At 39.8% G+C, this 18,341-nt stretch overlaps 2 protein-coding genes and 1 long non-coding RNA gene across 3 annotated transcripts; 2 read left to right on the top strand and 1 right to left on the bottom strand.

Annotated features, from left to right (window-relative positions):
- Window positions 1–666: 666 nt before the first annotated feature.
- Window positions 667–1,857, top strand: LOC109157272 (probably inactive leucine-rich repeat receptor-like protein kinase At2g25790). The gene is made up of 2 exons (XM_019305173.1): window positions 667–1,496; window positions 1,848–1,857. Exons 1-2 carry the CDS (start codon window positions 667–669, stop codon window positions 1,855–1,857), a joined length of 840 nt encoding a protein of 279 aa, XP_019160718.1.
- Window positions 1,858–5,121: 3,264 nt separating this feature from the next.
- On the top strand, window positions 5,122–8,400 carry LOC109157273 (protein FAR1-RELATED SEQUENCE 2-like). Its single transcript, XM_019305174.1, has 7 exons — window positions 5,122–5,215; window positions 5,568–5,645; window positions 5,737–6,154; window positions 6,293–6,352; window positions 6,519–6,691; window positions 6,776–6,809; window positions 7,293–8,400. Exons 1-7 carry the CDS (start codon window positions 5,122–5,124, stop codon window positions 8,398–8,400), a joined length of 1,965 nt encoding a protein of 654 aa, XP_019160719.1.
- Window positions 8,401–15,488: 7,088 nt separating this feature from the next.
- LOC109157347 lies at window positions 15,489–16,375 on the bottom strand. Its single transcript, XR_002050219.1, has 2 exons — window positions 16,315–16,375; window positions 15,489–15,557 (listed from the first exon to the last, which is right to left on the bottom strand). It is a non-coding gene; the product is annotated as an uncharacterized LOC109157347 (long non-coding RNA).
- Window positions 16,376–18,341: the final 1,966 nt, after the last annotated feature.

Consider the following 18,341-nt stretch of genomic DNA (forward strand, 5'->3'; position numbering starts at 1 on the left):
CCAAAACATGGATTTATCCCTAAACCCAGGATTGTCATTCAACTTCACTGATGATGATTGGGTTCCTCCTTTTCATACCCTAAATTCTCTAGTGTTAGCAAACTGTAAAGTTGGACCTAAATTCCCAAAATGGCTTCAAAATCAAAGTTTGTTTTCAGAGATTGATCTCTCTTCTGCTAGTATTTCTGATACACTACCCCATTGGTTTTGGGACCTTATCTCCCCCAACCTTAGATACTTGAATTTGTCTTACAACACCATTGATGCCACATTGACTGATTTATCCAACAAGCTTTCTTCTTTTTCAATCATAGATCTAAGCTTCAACAAGTTTTGGGTCCCATATCCAAATTCGTTGGGGATTTTTTAATACTTAATCTCTCAAACAATAAGTTCGTTGGCTCAATTTCTTTCCTATGCTCAGTTATTAGCCAAAATACTTTATGCATTGACCTTTCATATAATCATTTCTTCGGAGAGATTCTTGATTGTTGGAACAATAACATTTCAAATTTAGGCATTATTAATTTTGCGAGTAATGGTTTCATTGGAGAAATTTCCCACTCTTTAGGCTCCCTACCTCGGCTTCAATCATTGCACTTGCGAAGCAACAACTTCAATGGGGAATTGCCTTCCTCATTCCAAAATTTCACATCCTTGAAAGTTATGGATCTTGAAGGAAATAAGTTTATTGGGACAATCCCAACATGGATAGGGAGCTATCTAACTAATTTGACCGTTCTTAGCCTACGCAATAACAACTTTAATGGAAGCATGCCTGAAAGTTTGTGTCACCTGAAGAATATCCACTTCTTAGATCTCTCTCAAAACAAGGTGACAGGGAGAATCCCGCGCTGCTTTAACAATTTTACTACTCTGATTCAGAGTACTCCCATTGGAAGCATTGAAATCTCTTACTTTACTATCACGGGAGATATTGATTATCCTGCCTTCTACATAGACGATGTTTTTGTTCAGTGGAAAAACAAGGACGCAAAGTTCAATAAGCAGTTAGGATTTCTGAATTGCATCGATCTTTCAAGTAATAAATTGAGTGAAAATATCCCGGAAGACCTTTATGCTTTCAAGGAAGTAGTGTCCTTGAACTTATCAAGAAACCATTTGACTAGTAAAATCTTTCCATCAATTTATGAGATGGAAAATTTAGAATCCCTTGATCTATTCAGAAATCAACTCTCAGGTGAAATTCCCTCTAGTCTTGCTCAATTGACTTTTCTTGGGGTTCTTGACTTGTCGAACAACTTCTTGTCTGGCAAAATTCCAAAGGGCACTCAGCTGCAAACTTTCAATGCTTCATCATATGCCGGAAATAGCGGCTTATGTGGGGATCCACTTCCCAGGTGTCCCATAGATGTTCCTCCGCATGGCAAAAACAATGACTACAAAGAAGGTGATGATAATCTTGTAGATCGAGAGTTTTACATATCTGATGGAATAACCACAGAGCCGGAGCGGAGCAGGACAATACGAACCAGGTCGGACCCCGTGCCCACCCGCGATGCAGGACGAACCACCCCGGGGTCGGCCCAGTGGGGACCTCCCCGAGCTCGGCCACGTGGGCTCGGCCGAGCCCGTGGCTCCGTGCTCGGCCAAGGGCCGGGTCCTCGCATGGAGCGAGTCCCGCGGCGCGGACCGCGGCTCCTCCCGAAGTCGGGGAGTATATAAACACCCCCCCCCCCCCGGTGTCCTAATTAGGCATCTCATACTTTTCCTACAACATTTGTCTTGTTATTACACGTCCTGAACCTCTGTAATAGCATTTTATATCCAATTAATACAATATTTACCGTTTTATTATTCGTTCATTATATTCCATTTCATATAAGGGTTGTATAATCTGGACCCCCGGGTTAACGCATTAACAAACAGGCACACAGGCACGTCGACGAGGTGACAAACCAGAACTGGTAGGAGGAGGCGTCGAATGTCCGGCTCGCAACTCAATAACGTAGTCATCCTCTGAATCATCGCTTGCAGACTCCTCCTCGGTCTCCCCCGCGGAGTCTGGAGGAGGGGCGGGAGCACCACGAGGAGGCGGAGGAGGGAGGTCGCGAGAAAAGCCCGCCCTGACCAAAGACTCGTGATCAACGAGGGCCTGGGAGTCTAACATATCAGCTGTCTCGCCCAAAAACTCCTGGGCCAGGACCTCAAGCTCCGGGGTGGACCGCGGGCAACAACACTTACGAAAGTACCCACCCCAAGGCACCTCAAAAGGGAGCGCCTCGCCTGTAGAGACAAACATGAACCGGGGCTTCCAACCCTTGTTGAAATCTCGTACTTGTCCCATAATCATCGTCCCCGGCCGAACCGCAAACGCCATGTACCCCCTTCTCTCTTTAGACGAGGAATTGGTCGCGGTGAAAAAAGAGTAGAAAAGGTCCAGGTTAGGGCGGATATCCACCTCGACACACCGAACAATAAAGGCCGCCACCGCCCGATGGGAGTTAGGGACTAGCTGACCCACAGATATACGATGAAAGTTCAGGAGCTCAATGGTGAAGGGGTGAAGAGAGAAAGCTAAACCCATGAGGAGAGATGTAACATGGACCCCAAAAAAATTGGGTCCGAGAGGCTCTAGTATAGTTGTCCCGGGAGGTGGGACGTGGACCACAGCCGATAGGCCGACCAAGGCCTTCGCCACGGCGATATCGTGGGGATTCAAGGAGGACCCGAATCCCCGAGGGATGGCGGAGTCAAGTACGGTGTACTGACCCAAGGGGAAGGGATCCGGGAGTGGCGTAGGAGTCAACATGAAGGGGGGATGCGTGGCTAACGGATCTATGTACAGGTACTCAATGTAATAGTGCTCAACGTAGGGAGAAGGAAACCGGTCTAAGTCAATAGACTCGTCATAATTAGACGGGAGGTCCTCGTAGTCAATGGAGTCTAGGATGTACCAATAATTGATAATCAAAGGTAAGTCTACCGGATGCGTGTCCTCGGCAAGAGGCACTATACTCATAAAAAGCTAACTACGGAACTCTAAAAGAGGGTTTGCACAAGACTCACCCGACTCAAGCAAGGAGGGGATGAACAAGGAGGGCACGGATGGAGGACGCGGTGGAGCACGGGTCGGCCTCGGCAGGGGTTGGGGTCGGCTGGTCGGCAGGCGGCAGCGAACGGCGGCAGGGGTTGGCCAGAAAATTTGGGGGAGGGGAGAGAGAGAAATTTCAGATTTGTGTGGACCTTTTATGTGTGTGGGAGGAGTGAAGGGAATGCTACTTTATATAGGGGAGGGAAGGGGAAAAAAGAGGGGGAAAAAGAGAAGACATTTTTGGTGGGAAAGGGTGGAAATTTTGGGGGAGAGGGAAAGGTGTGGTGTTGGGAATGTGAGGAGGTTTGGGAAGATGGAGGGGATACTTAAAGGGGAAGTGGAAGGATTGTAGTAGGATGAGGACTCTTAAACTGATAATAATGAACACATGAGTGAATTCCAGTTTGGTTAGGAGTTCTATCGCGCCAAGAATTCTACAGGAGGCATGGTTTAATTTTTTGGGGAACATGATTCGGGGCCCCGTAATTATTGAATTCATTTTACTCTCTCGCGCTGACGACTCCTCGCAGCCCCGAGATTGGGGGACTGATGATGGAATAATCACGGAGCCGGAGCGGAGCAGGACAATACGAACCGGGTCGGACCTCGTGCCCACCCGCGATGCAGGACGAACCACCCCGGGGGTCGGCCCAGTGGGGGTCGGCGTGGGCCGACCTCCCCGAGCTCGGTCGAGCCCCATGGGGTCGGCTACGTGGGCTCGGCCTCGGCCCCCGCGGGCTCGACCGAGCCCGTGCTCGGCCAAGGGTCGGGTCCTCGCGTGGAGCGAGTCCCGCGGCGTGGACCGGGGCTCTTCCTGCGGGCCCAGGGCTCGTAGCAGCCGGGGAGTATATAAACACCCCCCAGTGTCCTAATTAGGCATCTCATACTTTTCCTACAATATTTGTCTTGTTATTACACGTCCCGAACCTCTGTAATAGCATTTTATATCCAATTAATACAATATTTACAGTTTTATTATTCGTTCATTATATTCCATTTCGTATACGGGTTGTATAATCCGGACCCCCGGGTTCATATAATCCATCAATATCCATAGTGATTGGATTCTCTATAAGCTTTTGGGGACTTCTTGTCTCGTTGGTGCTCAGTGACAAATGGAGATTAGCCTACTATGGGTTCTTCAATGATGTCAAAGATGGGTTGTACGTGAATATGAAACTTTGTTTGATGAGACTGCAACAAAAGTTTGTGCGCACATGATAATTTGATAAATCTGTGACGGTATGATTACTCTACTCGTGTATTATTTCATTTTAATTATACCATACTTACTAATCAAAATTTTGTCAAAAACTTTGACATACTTGACACATCTAGATGGATCATATGCAAATTGCGGCACAAAATTGAAGAATCTTGATGGAGTAGTTGGTTTGAAGATTTGTGTGTTTCCTTCACTCTTTGCTAAATGGAGAAGTCGGTATTTGTTTTTAATTTCCAAGTACTATACATGTTTATATATGATTGTTGTGTACGCATTTACAGTACGTTTTGTAATTTCCGATGCTACAACTTCAACATAACCAAGGGTGTGTTTGGTTCGCACATGGAAATCGGAATCGGAATGGGTATCAAATACTTGTAATAGTAATGGGTTTTGGTGAAAGTATTTTGCATGTTTGGTAGTAGGGTGGAATGGGAATGATAGGCTAAGGATGAATAACAGGATGAAACCCTTATAAAATAAGGGAATGGGTTTTTCTATTAATGGGATATTCCAAACCCATATTAGTGTTTTAAAAATCAATCAACCAAACGGCAAATTATGTTGTGGATCTGTATGCACCATGCATGGTGCATACAGATCCACACGACGTCGTTTTAGCCTAATGACGCGGTGTTTTATAAAATAAAAAAAAAATTCCGTTAACGGCGTTTACTTCCTTTTTGAGTTTGTTTCCAAGTTTCAAACTCAATCGATATCACCGGAATTGGCATTCGATATCACCGGAATCGCGATCGCAATCTCAATCGCATTCGCAAATCGCAATCGCAATCGCAAATCGAAATCGGAGTGGGGATCGGAATTACAAAGTGATTGCTAGATGGAGGATGGAACAGAGCAGACGAATTCCGCAGTTGGTGATTGGCATTCGATTCAAGGTGATCTTGTTATTGTTTTTGCAATTGTTCCTTTTGGTTTTTTGTATGATTATGTGATTAGCAGTGATGTTTGTGTCTAGAATCTGCAAATAGTTGTGCAAAATCACGTAAGTAATTTCCATAATTGTATAACAACAATTCCAGAATTTGAAAACAATAATTCCATAATTTCATAACTATATTTCCAGAATTGCATGTCTATATATTCAGAATTAGCGGGGTACTCTGTTTTGGCAGTTTGTTGCGACTGTGTATCCATAACTGTATAACTATATTTCCATAATCATATAACTATATATACAGAATATGTAGGCACTATGTTTTTGCTGTTTGATGAACTGTTTGATGAACTGTTTGAAGTAATGTTCACCATGTCTATATAATGTAGTTAGTGAAGACATTGTGGATGGTTCAGTGAGTTCAGATCAAGTAGATATAGATGTTGATGGATCTTCATCAATTCCAGGTTTATTCATAGTGGTTTACCTTTTAATTAGTAAATTCTGGTTAGGAATTATATGTTAATGGAAATGGTTATTATTGTGTTATATTTGCAGTTGATCAAGATTTGGTTGGTTTGGTAGTAAGTAATGCTGATGAGGCTTTTGAGGTGTATAACAGTTATGCATATAGACTTGGTTTTAGTGTGAGGAAGGGTCATCAACGATACAAGGAATCTACGAACACAATTCAAATGAAGAAATTTTGTTGTTCTGAGGCTGGTTATAAGGCAAACAGTGGGGTTAAGGCTTATTCCAAAATTGACACAAGGACAGGGTGTGGAGCGTTTGTTCAATTTGACGTGGGTGATGATGGGTTGTGGACAGTTACAAAACACGAGAAAGTGCACAATCACGAGTTATATGTGTTCAACAAGAGTCATCTACTTCGTTCACATAGGAGTGTCGGAGATAATCAGCTCTTATATTTACAAGGTTTGAAGGACAGTGGTGTTGCATTGGCAGATGGTATTAGGTTCCTAAAACACCAATCAGGGGGGGGGGGGTCCCCTTTAGTTGGTTTCACCAGTAGAGATGCTTATAATTCAATGGTTGCGAATACTGTCAAGCGATTGGATGGAACGGATTCTAACTCTTTAATTGAAATTTTTAGGAGGAGGCAGTCTACCGAGACTGATTTTTTCTTTGATTTTGAACTTGATTTGGATGCAAGGTTGTGCAATTTTTTTTTGGAGGGATGGTCAAATGAGACGATATTACGAGGTGTTTGGGGACTTGTTAGTGCATGATACGACATATCGCACAAACAAATACGATATGATTTGTGGCCCTTTCGTAGGGATGAATCACCATTGCATGAATGTAATGTTTGGATGCAGGTTTTTGATGAATGAGAGGATAGAATCGTTTGTGTGGTTGTTTAAAGAGTTTTCAAGATCAATGGGTGGCAAGTCTCCACAGACTATTATGACATATCAATGTGCAGCTATGGCTGCTGCTATATCTAAAGTGTTTCCAACATCACGTCATCGTCTTTGCATATGGCATATTGGTGAGAATTCAAAGAAGCATATCAAGACGTTAAGGAACAATAAGGATTTCTTGGATATGTTTAACTACGTGTTGAAATACACAGAGATCGAAGCTGAATTTCAATTCTATTGGACAAGGTATGTTAGTAATTAATCGTTTTTATTGCATTACGTTTCATATGCATATGAATTATGGATGTATAGTATAGTAATTATGGATGTATAGCAGGTGAATTGACTGGTGGTCACTGGAAATGTAGTCTATGGATTATGGATGTATAGTGCATCAATTATGGATATATAGTATTTCGATTATGGATATATAGCAGTTGAACTTTACTGGTGGTGCCTGGAAATGTAGTATATGGATTATGGATATATAGTATTCCGATTATGGATATATAGTATATCGATTATGGATATATAGTAGTTGAACTTACTGGTGGTGTCTGGAAATGTAGTAGTATGGATTATGGATATATAGTCTATCAATTATGGACATATAGTATTCCAATTATGTATATACAGCAGTAGAAATTCTGAGTATGTGTTAGATGTGGTGATGCTGCTTGTTAATATTCTGCTTCATAAACATTTGGGATTTTGTCTTACCATTTTCAGGTTGGTGACTGACTATAAATGTCACAAGAATACTTGGTTAGAAAAGCTATTTGATTGTAGGGAGAAGTGGTGTCCAACATTTAACAAGGACTATTTTTCTGGGGTCATTCTATCATCACAAAGGAGTGAAACTACAAATCATTCGATTTCTAGAAGGTTGTCCAAGACAGCGGGTCTTTGTGATTTCTATTCATCGTTTGTAAGCGTAATTTCTGAATGGAAAAGTAAAGAGAACGGTGAAGACTTTCGGTGTGCTCAAGGGGTACCCGCTATGATGATGGAGCATGTGAAACTTCTTTCACATGCTAGAGAGGTATACACGATTGAGATATATTTTCTGTTTGAGGAACAATTCATGAAAGGCAGTGCGTGTCATCAAGAGATGGTGTTGAATGATGGCCGTCAACAGAAGTATCACGTGTGGCGGCCAGATATAGATATTATAAGGCATGAGGTTAGTTTTAACGCAGCCAACTTGGACATTTCTTGTAATTGCAAGTTGATGTCTGAGTTGGGAATTCTATGTTGTCATTGTATACGCATTCTTCACGTACATTGTGTTTCTAGTATCCCCGACAAATATATACTTAAAAGATGGACTAAAAAGGTTATTGATGGTAGGAATGTCAACATTGATTCTATGGTTTATAATTTTGGTGTTCCTCCATCAATTTGGGTGTTCGATATTAGTAGAAAATTTCAAAGATTAGTTGTGTCTAGTCAAGATAGCAGCGTAGCTAGGAAATTGTGTGACGAAGCTGTTGATGATGTAAAGAAAAAGGTTGAAGCCGAGGTTGGGCATGTGCATATTGAAGAGTGTGGTGTTTCATCTTCAAGTGGTGGTGTTCAAAATCCTTCAAGTCGGAGATTGAAATGTGAGCGTAACAAAAGGAGGAGTGGTGTTATTGAAAAGAAGTACAGTCTTGCAAGGGGGAGAAGGAGTGCTGCAAATAAAGCTGCATTGAGTACAAAGGGTGCTGTTCAGTGTTTGGTGTTGGAAAACATATCCAAGCTTGCTGGGGATGGATACCTTGTACATCCAAGTTCTTCAAGTTCAGATTTTGTTCAGTTTAGTAAGGGTTTAGATGACAATGTAGGTGTAGATTGAGAATTACAAGTTGTTATCATTGATTTTATGCAATTATGGACTTTTAGTTTTGTAATTCTGGATATGTAGTTTTGCAATTATGGAACTATAGTTATGAAATTATGGAATTATAGTTATGTAATTATGGAATTGTAGTCATGCAATTATGAAAGGTATGCAATTATGAAATTATAGTCATGCAATTATGAAAATATAGTTATGCATTTATGCATGTGTAGTCCCCATTGTGATGGAATTTGTAGTTATGAAATTGTGGTGTATAGTTATGCAAGTATGGATGTATAGTTTTACAATTATGGTATTATTGTTACGCAATTATGGAACTATAGTTATGCAATTATGGAATTGGTTATATGCAATTATGGAATTATAATTATGAAATTATGGAATTATAGTTATGCAATTATGGAACTATAGTTATGCAATTATGGATTTATAGTAGTCATGCAATTATAGATTTGATACGTGAAAACAAAAAAAAAAAGTAAAGAAAAGAAAAGAAAAGAAAAGAGAAAGAGGTGCATAGATCAGATGTAAATTGTTATTCAGCTATTAACATCATGCATTCACATTCACAAAATACAAGTCACATTGTCAGTGTAGTTCACAAAAACTTTCTCATTGTTTAGAATTCAGTCAACATGTTGAAGAATATTCATTCAATTCTTCTTCGAAACTCTTTTGGCCGCTTGCAGAACCTCCCCCCGACTTCATTCATTCTCCACTTTATGAGGTTGGCAGCATATTTCGTTCGCAGTTCACACATGAAGTTTGCTTATAAACAAAGAACATTAAGTAATTAGTCATTTGCAGTTTTATTTATTTTTTAATGTATTTTGAAACTATAATATGTATGGTAGTCTTACATTCAAGCGCATATTCTTCTTGAATCCTGGCTGCTAGTCTTGTAGAGTCCCTCGGAATGTCTCCATATGCCGGAGTACATAGATCCCGCAATCAGTGACGTTTTCAGTGTTTGCCCAGTCCAACTTAAGGTACTTTATATCAACTTTTTGCAATTTCACATACAAGGAGTGGCACTCGACCTTAAGGTAACCACTGAATGCTTCAATCTGGTCAGAAAAGTTAGTTTAGTGTTAATAATGCTTTTAAGTCAATAGATAGGTAATGGTAAGAATGTCAAGTTTTTTTTTTTTTTAATCAAAATTACCAATAAGTGTGGGCAGTTGCCATATTTGTCCTTCTCCGAAACATCAGCTGGTAACTCCTTGTTGTCAATGACCTGTACTTTATGTTCTTTCACATTGAAGCAGACCAAGAAGTAGTGACCATGGCGATGAACTGCGAAAAATATCTAATTCCAATTCAAAGTTAAAGCAATGTTAGTATTTTTTTGGACATGATAAAGTCAAATTAGACATGGGTAATAGAACTTACCAGATCTGTATCACTTATGTCTAGGTTCCCGAAGCTGGTTATTTCATAGCTCAATCTCTCATTGAAATTCTTCATTTTTATGTGAGTTCGGAGATCCTTCATCCACTGGTCATTGGGATCAATTTGAAGCTGCACATACAAATGCAGGAATGAGTAGTCATAATCCAAATAATATTTGTTGAAAATGTTAAAGTTATACATACAGAGTTATATATATACACTTCCAGAATTGTACAACTATAGTTCCATAATTGCATAACTATAATTCCATAATTTCATAGCAATAATTCCATAATTGCATATCTACAATTCCATAATTGCATAACTATAGTTCTATAATTGCATAACTATAATTCCAGAATTACAAAACTATAAAACCAGGGGTTCACAGGTACACATCCAGAACTGAATAACTACATATCCACAATCTAAAAACTATATATTCATAATTTGTGAACACTTACATGTACTAGGGTGGAGAAGTAGACCCGCTTTGTCTCCCCAACGCATGGGACATGTTTAGCAATGTAAAACATAGGGACCAGACATCTAGGAAGCTGCTCAGTAGCTCACCATTGCACAGAGTTGCAAAATCGTCCCTTGACAAGTAGTAATCACCATATTTGAACAATGTCTCTCTACAATACAGTAAATAAATAAATATAAGAACATAAATTAATGAATAAAATTTAAGTAAAATAGGTGGATGGAAACATACCCTCCCGGGTGCTCACTTGAGGCTTCCAAAAATGCGTAGTTTGAAAAAACCTTTTCTTTGGGAGTTGCATTATCGATGGAGCCTTTGTTCTTATTCCAATATGGTGACCTCAAATAAAGCGGGATGTTCCTGAATTTGCGCACAGGTCTCTTTCTCACAGTAACATCCTCAACATCAGATTCACTTTCTTCCATAACTCTGTTGTCCAGAAAAAAACAGAGGCAGTTCATAACCCCACAAGTATAATTCCAGAATTGTATAACTACATTTCCATAATCTATAAACTATATGTCCATAATTTGAGAAATACATATCCATAATTGTAAAGAAATCAATGTCAATAGTTGAATAAGAATATATTCATATTAATCAAACTTAATATTCATAATTATTGATGAATTGAAAACCATATTCATAGTCTAAATCTGCATAAGAAAGCAGTAACCTACTTATCAAATTCATCAATCTCAGCAACAGCTTGGGCAGCAGGGGTAGTAGGAGTGGTGGATTTTTCGAATGGCACTCTGATTAGTAATGGAGTTGCTTCCTTCTCTGTTGAGGTTGATACTCCTGCACTCCTCACAATGTTATCCACCAGGGTGTCTAAAGGCTGCTGTTGAGATGGTGGTGGGATTGGTGTAGAGCGTCCAAGTAGCTTAAACGATGGGACTTCTATTTCCATTTCTTTTCTTGTTTTTTCAAAAGCTGCTACCAGAGAATCAACTGCTGATGTGAAGCTTTCACTTCTGAAGAAGATGTCATCCAATTGCGAGGCAGTTGGGCTAGGAGTCGGTTGAATTGTGCTTGCAGCACTCAGCATTGTTGATATTCCTGAAAAAGCCCTCTTCATGATTTCAACCGGGGCCCCTTGCTTGCCAATGTCAGACATGACCTGACCGAACTCAAGGACATCTGCTGTAAGCCATTGAAGCACATTTGTTACTCGGTCAACATTAGTCAGAGGCACAGATGGAGCTGGAATAGATGGTGTAGCAGCAGGGCTGCACACTGGCCTTGGTATTGCAGCAGGAGGAGGTGCAGGTCGGGGTGATGATGTAGATGCAATGGCAGTAGGTCTCTGAAATCGAGGGATAACTTTGCCCTTACCAAAACCCCCTGATTTTATCTCAACCGATACTCGCTTGCGTACAAGGCTTTTTGTCCAAGCTTTTATTGCTAGGAATGTGCGGTTGACAGTCATGCCTCTGAACTCTACTCGGTCAAAGTAGAAGAGCTTCAAGAATTACAGAAGAGTATGTTAAGGAATTGAATAACTACATATTTAGAATTGTATGGATACACATTCTTATTTGCATAACTATAATTCCATAATTATAAAACTACATATCCAGAATTGCATAACTATAATTTCATAATTGCATGACTATAATTCCATAATTGGATGACTATAATTCCATAATCCATAAACTACACATCTATAATTGAATAACTATAATCCCATAATTGTAAAACTATTATTCCATAATTGGAAAACCACAATTCCACAATTACAAAACTACACATCCATAAGGGCATAACCACACATACAGAATTGCATGAATATAATTCCATAATTACAAAACCACACATTCATAATTGTAAAACAATAATTCCATAATTTCAAAACCATAATTCCACAAATACAAAACTACACATCCATAGGTGCATAACCACACATCCAGAATTGAATATCTACAATTACATAATTGCATAAATATAATTCCATAATTAGAACAGTTTATGTATAATGGGATCTTACCAGGATGAATACCATTGGACCTCCAAAGGATCTGGTAGGAGAGTCTTTGTAAATGTCATACGAATCAATTAAAGACTTGTACGTGCACTTGCACCAATTAAGTCTTGAGATTGCCCGGATGTTGAGCAATGACTTGATAACTCGATAGTTGGCATATCTTCCAATATTTCCCCGGAGCAGAGATGAGACAGCAAACACCACAAAGTCTCTCTTGAAGGCATCTCCATGGTCACCTCTCCTGATTATTTCATCAGGAATCTTTGTTGTTATGGGTGACCCTGACTTGACATTCCATCTTTTCCTCCACTCAGTCAGGACCTTATTATATGCAGCTGTAGAATTTTCCTCACTCTTTGTACCTTCCTCAACATCTCTCTTCCCCCGGGGGAGTCCCAAGATGTATTCAACATCCTCTTCACCGACATGTAGATGGTCACCATCCAATATGAAGTCTGATTTGAAAACATCAAACCTTTGCAGAAGATACTCAACAAGTTGTGAGTAATTGCTTGAGAATTGTAGGTGCAGCAGCCCTTCAAAACCCATATCAATCACAGCATCCTTTTGGTCCTGTGTTAGATGCTGGACAAGGTCATACATTTGCTTGGGACTCATCGTGTACTGAAGTAATTCACATCAGGGTCCCGTACTTTCTCTCGCTTTTGTGGTGGTGCCCTCTTTCTTTTCACAGCTGCTGGTTGTTGCCTTGTCGAAGGCTCTGCTTGATCTTCCTGGGCAGGGGTGAGTTGAGCAGCTTTGTAACACCCCGTGTTACGGCCTTCAATCCCGGGTTAATTATTTAATTAATCCCGTTAATAATAATTAAATATGATTTAATTATGTTAGGTTTACCTTTAATTAATTAGTTAGGTCCACCCTGAACCGTGGACCCTTGCCCGAATAAGAGTCTTAAGCCTGTTAGGAATAAAGGAAGTAGGCCTTTTACTATTCAGATTATGATTAGGATCCTCTTTAATTAATATGGCCCACTATGGACCATGGACCCTTATCCCTAAAGTAAGCCCTAGCCCTATAAGGAATAGAATTAGTAAACCCATACCATTCAGGCCCTAACTAGGAGTCTTAAATATATAAATAGGGAACTTAGGAGGCACCCAGAATCCCCACCACAATAATCTCTCACCACCCAAAGAGTTCCAAGAATCCCCTTAGGAGAAATCAAGAAATCAAGAAAGCTTAAAGAAAGATCCTTCATAGCCAAGGAATTAATTAAGGCTAAGAGGTAACCCATGTCTCAACAAAACCTATTTTCATAGCTATGATTCCCCTTAGGGTTCCCCCCCATATTATTGTGTGTTGGCGAAATATGATGATGATTATTGATGTTTGACGTGATGATCCCATGAGGGATCTTGATGATCTTGATATTGGGAGGATCTTGATAATTATGGTGTTCTTGATAATTATATGGAGTTCTTGATGATTATGTGTTGTTCTTGATAATTGTGTGATGCTCTTGATGTTTATGTGTTATTCTTACCGAATCTTGCAATTAGAAGACGAATCGTATTCTTTTTGATATAAAAGTGATTAGAACCCTAGGTTGTATCGTATGATCTTATTCTTGGATTATCGGGTGGGGAAATCGCATGTTTGGGTGTTGATTATATTTAGAAAAGCATAATAGGTTATGTGCCGTTCGTTTCTTGTATTCGATTCGTTAATTGTCTACGTGCTGTCGTTAATTGCGTTGTAAAGTGTCTAAGCATGGTTTCGGGTTCCACAATGGTTCCCGAGGCGTAAAGTGTGTGAAAAGAGTCAGTGGGGGGTAGGGGACCCGCCACCTACCCACGGCCGTGAAACACCGCCCGGCAGCGGGTGGCCGGCGGGCGGGCAGCTGCCCGCCGGCGACCCGCTGCCCGGAACAGTATTCTCCGGCGGGCAGCCGGCAGGTGGCCCCCACCCACCGGCTACCCGCTGGAGATTCATCCCACCCGGGATCCCGGCTTCCCCGTTTGATGTTCCCCGTTCCCCGTTCCCCGTGGTGTCCCAACGGACTCCGTTTATCGTGCCTATGTCTAGTTTGATGTTTCGGGTACCGTTCGTAGGTTTATGAGTCTATTATATTGCATGCTAGTTGAATTGGTATCCCGTTGACCTAGGTGGTAGAAGTATGAACCCCTTAGGACTATTCCTAGTATGTGATGGGTCACGCATAGGTTTTGTTATACGTTTTCTCCCCCTTCCCAATGTGTAATGTGGGTTGCATGTGCTTGCTATGTGTTATGTGTGTGTGTTACCCCAATTCGGTTGCGATCGGATTGGTTATCCTGAGCTGCGGTTCAGAAGCTGGCTGCGGTCAGATTGATACTCTTGGGCTGCGGTCCACCGTTTGGTTGCGATCAAACGTTTCTATACGAGCTGCGGTTCGTCCTTTTTCCTGGCTGCGGTCAGATGACATTCTCTTGGGCTGCGGTCCACTGTTTGGTTGCGATCAAACACTATGATGAGCTGCGGTTCATCGGTCGGTTGCGATCGACCCCTCCGTGTTGCGATACGGGGCAGGGTGCTGCGGGGCCGTGTCAGAGCTATATGCGCTGACCCTCATGTATGGGCATGCGATTGGTCCTGTGGCGCCAACAAAGTGTGTTATGAGTTGTGACATGGACGAGTTGTGATTACGAGTGTCTTGGGGGATGTGACTATGGGATTTATATTGGGGACTGTTCATGTTGGGTTATGATCATTGTTTATGCTTTGCCTTATCTGCCTTATCTGTTGTGAACTGCATATGCTCGTTATAACTGTTGCTTGTGTCTGGCCTTATCTGTCGAGTCATCCCCGGTTTTAAAGCTAGAGTTCGTAGGATATATCTTCATGCTCAAAATGGTTTTCGTATATCTATATGTATTGTATTTCAACGCGTTGGAGTGGGTTACCAGCATCTCTCGCTGAACAGATATATTTGGCTTTCAGGCACAGAAGATTAAGCCACTGGAGCGCGCTAGAACTTGGAGTGTAGAAGTAGATAGTTTCCCTTTCGGCCTGCGTGCCACGTTTATGAAATCACACTTTGAGGATATTAGTTAGTTAGCCTGTGCACTTGGGTTCTCTAGCCCAGGTGTGGCATAGCACCCCGAACGCTTGTATTATATCTTGGGATTTAATAAGATTCTACCTTTATTATAAGTTTTAAAAAGTCTTGAAAATCTGGGGTGTTACAAGCTTGTGAGCTCAATACTGCTCTGGTTGTTCTCTTTTTTACAGACTTCACAAATTGACCAAGCGTAGCGTCATCTGCCACACCTGACTCATCCATTTCTGCAAATAAAAAACATCAAGTGAGGTTAACAGAGTACTATATCCAAAACTTCATAACTACAATTCCATAAACACACAACTATACTTCCAGAATTGTAAAACTACAATTCCATAATCTCATAAGTATACCCACAAGGCAAGTTATGCTAAAAAGGATTTGAATGCAGTTTGGTGCACAGAGTAAGGTTCACAGAGTAATACATCCAAAACTGTATAACTATAATTCCATAAACGCACAATTATACTTCCAAAATTGTACAACTACAATTCCATAAGTATACCCATAAGGCAAATTATGCTAAAAAGGCATTGATCCAGTTTAGTGCACAGAGTAAGGTTCACAGAGTACTACATCCAAAACTCTATAACTACAATTCCATAAACACACAACTATATTTCCAGAATTGTAAAACTACAATTCCATAAGTATACCCACAAGGCAAATTATGCTAAGAAGGCATGAATGCAGTTTGGTGCACAGAGTAAGGTTAACAGAGTACTACACCCAAAACTGTATATCTACAATTCCATAAATGAACAACTATACTTCCAAAATTGTACAACTACAGTTCCATAAACTTATAAATATATTCATAAACCCATAATCATAACCATACACGTTAATAATCAAATAACTATACATTCATACAAGATTAAACAGTATAAAACCCTAGTTTAAAATTTCATAAATATATACTCAAAATGAATGCTTGTTTTTTGTAAATGCATTATGTATCAACGTAAAATGCATTTATACCTGTTATAGGATGATGATGAGCTCTGGTTTATAGAGAAAGCGTAGTTGAATATGCGATGATCGGACGTCGGCGACAATAGCGATGACGAGTGTGTGTGAAAGCTAGAAAATGCTGAAGAAATCGTAAGGAAATGGAGATGATTGAAGCATCTACGGAGGGTATCGTGTTGGAGAAGGAAGGGAGTGCAGGAAGTGAAATGCAATGGAGAAGAAACGAAGGAGCATTGTTTTATATTTAAAAAAAAAATATGATTGGTGGAGTGAAACGGTGCCACTAACGGCACCGTTACTCCCTAAACGACGTCGTGTGGATCCGGATGCACCAAGTATGGTGCAAACGGATGCACAGCATAACGATTGCAACCAAACAATAACAATCACTTTCATACCCATACCTGAGTGCTAAACCTGCCAACCAAACACACCCTTAATATTCTTGAACATGAGTTGCCACATGCATATTTCTTATATTCATCCAATATATATATATACACACCGGGTGGATCCAAAAAAATTCCTTGGGAGGGGCGAAGTTCAATTGAATTTAAAAATATTTATATCAAAACTAAGAATTTAATCTCAGGATATATGATATCAAAATTTAAAAAATAACTAATTAACGTACATAAACATATTTATATATACCATTGATCTCAAGATTCTAAATGTCTAGATTTGTTCACACAAATTTATGAAAAAGGATGGATTCATTTGATCATAAATAAATAAATAAATAAATATATATATATATATATATATATATATATATATATATATATATATATATATATATATATATTTATTTATTTATTTATTTATTTATTTATTTATGATCAAATGAATCCATCCTTTTTCATAAATAAATAAATAAATAAATAAATAAATATATATATATATATATATATATATATATATATATATATATATATATATATATATATATATATATATATAGAGAGAGAGAGAGAGAGAGAGAGAGAGGGTGATCACATGTGGCCATGTTGTTAGCCGTGGTCATATGGTCAATTATAGGCCATTAGATTAGATAGATCTAATGAATCATATTAATCAAGATTCTTTCAGTATTTTCGCGCACATTCTCCCACCTAGCGAACTGTAAACTCGTCATAAAGTACCGGAATAGAGAAAATCACATTGTTATGTGTTTTATTACACTATTGGTGCATGTTGTCAACACTGTTCGTGTATTCTGGAACCTGGCCGCTATAAATGGCCATTGTAATTACCATAACACGGGAGTACACCATTGGTGTGTTTCACTGTGGTGTATTTTATTACACTATTGGTGCATGTTGTCAACATTGTTGGTGTATTCTGGAACCCACCCGCTATAAATGGCCACTGTAATTACCATAACACCCCCACTTACCAAAACGCGCGAAAATCCTCAGAATTATGACTGCCATTAGATTAAACTGGATTCAACGACACAGATACGACCACACCGCCACACCTAATGACATGACCACATATGAGCGCTCTTATATATATATATATATATATATATATATATATATATATATATATATATATATATATATATATATGGGTACGCTCTCATGCGAACAGCCGCCCATGAGGGAAATAAGAACCATTCAGTGTCATTCACATGTCTAGATCAACGAATTAGATGTAATTTAAAAAAAAAAATGCGGTGGCATTTTCATAAATAACTCGAACTTTGGTGCATGTAAATGTATTATAAGTGCAAGTAACTGGTGCACCTTTGCAAGTAAAAAGTGCAACTAAAATCAGTTACAAGTACACCTACTTGTTGGGAAAAATACGGTCAAACTAGTAGGTCACCTTTCTAGTCCTATTTTATTGGGTCTGCATGTTTGTGTCCACACATTTTGTATGAACATGGGAATGAACTTCCACTTCTTGCGTGAGTGTGTAAGGTCATGATTAAAGTTTCATGAATGACCAGGGATCGAGTCTTACCAGCGGCAGTGTGGGAGCAACCTCTCAAAGTGAGGGGGGCTCCTTGTGCGCAGTGAGCACCG

The sequence above is a fragment of the Ipomoea nil genome, unplaced genomic scaffold, assembly GCF_001879475.1.
Source record: "Ipomoea nil cultivar Tokyo-kokei standard unplaced genomic scaffold, Asagao_1.1 scaffold2779, whole genome shotgun sequence".
Classification (NCBI taxonomy): Eukaryota; Viridiplantae; Streptophyta; class Magnoliopsida; order Solanales; family Convolvulaceae; genus Ipomoea; species Ipomoea nil.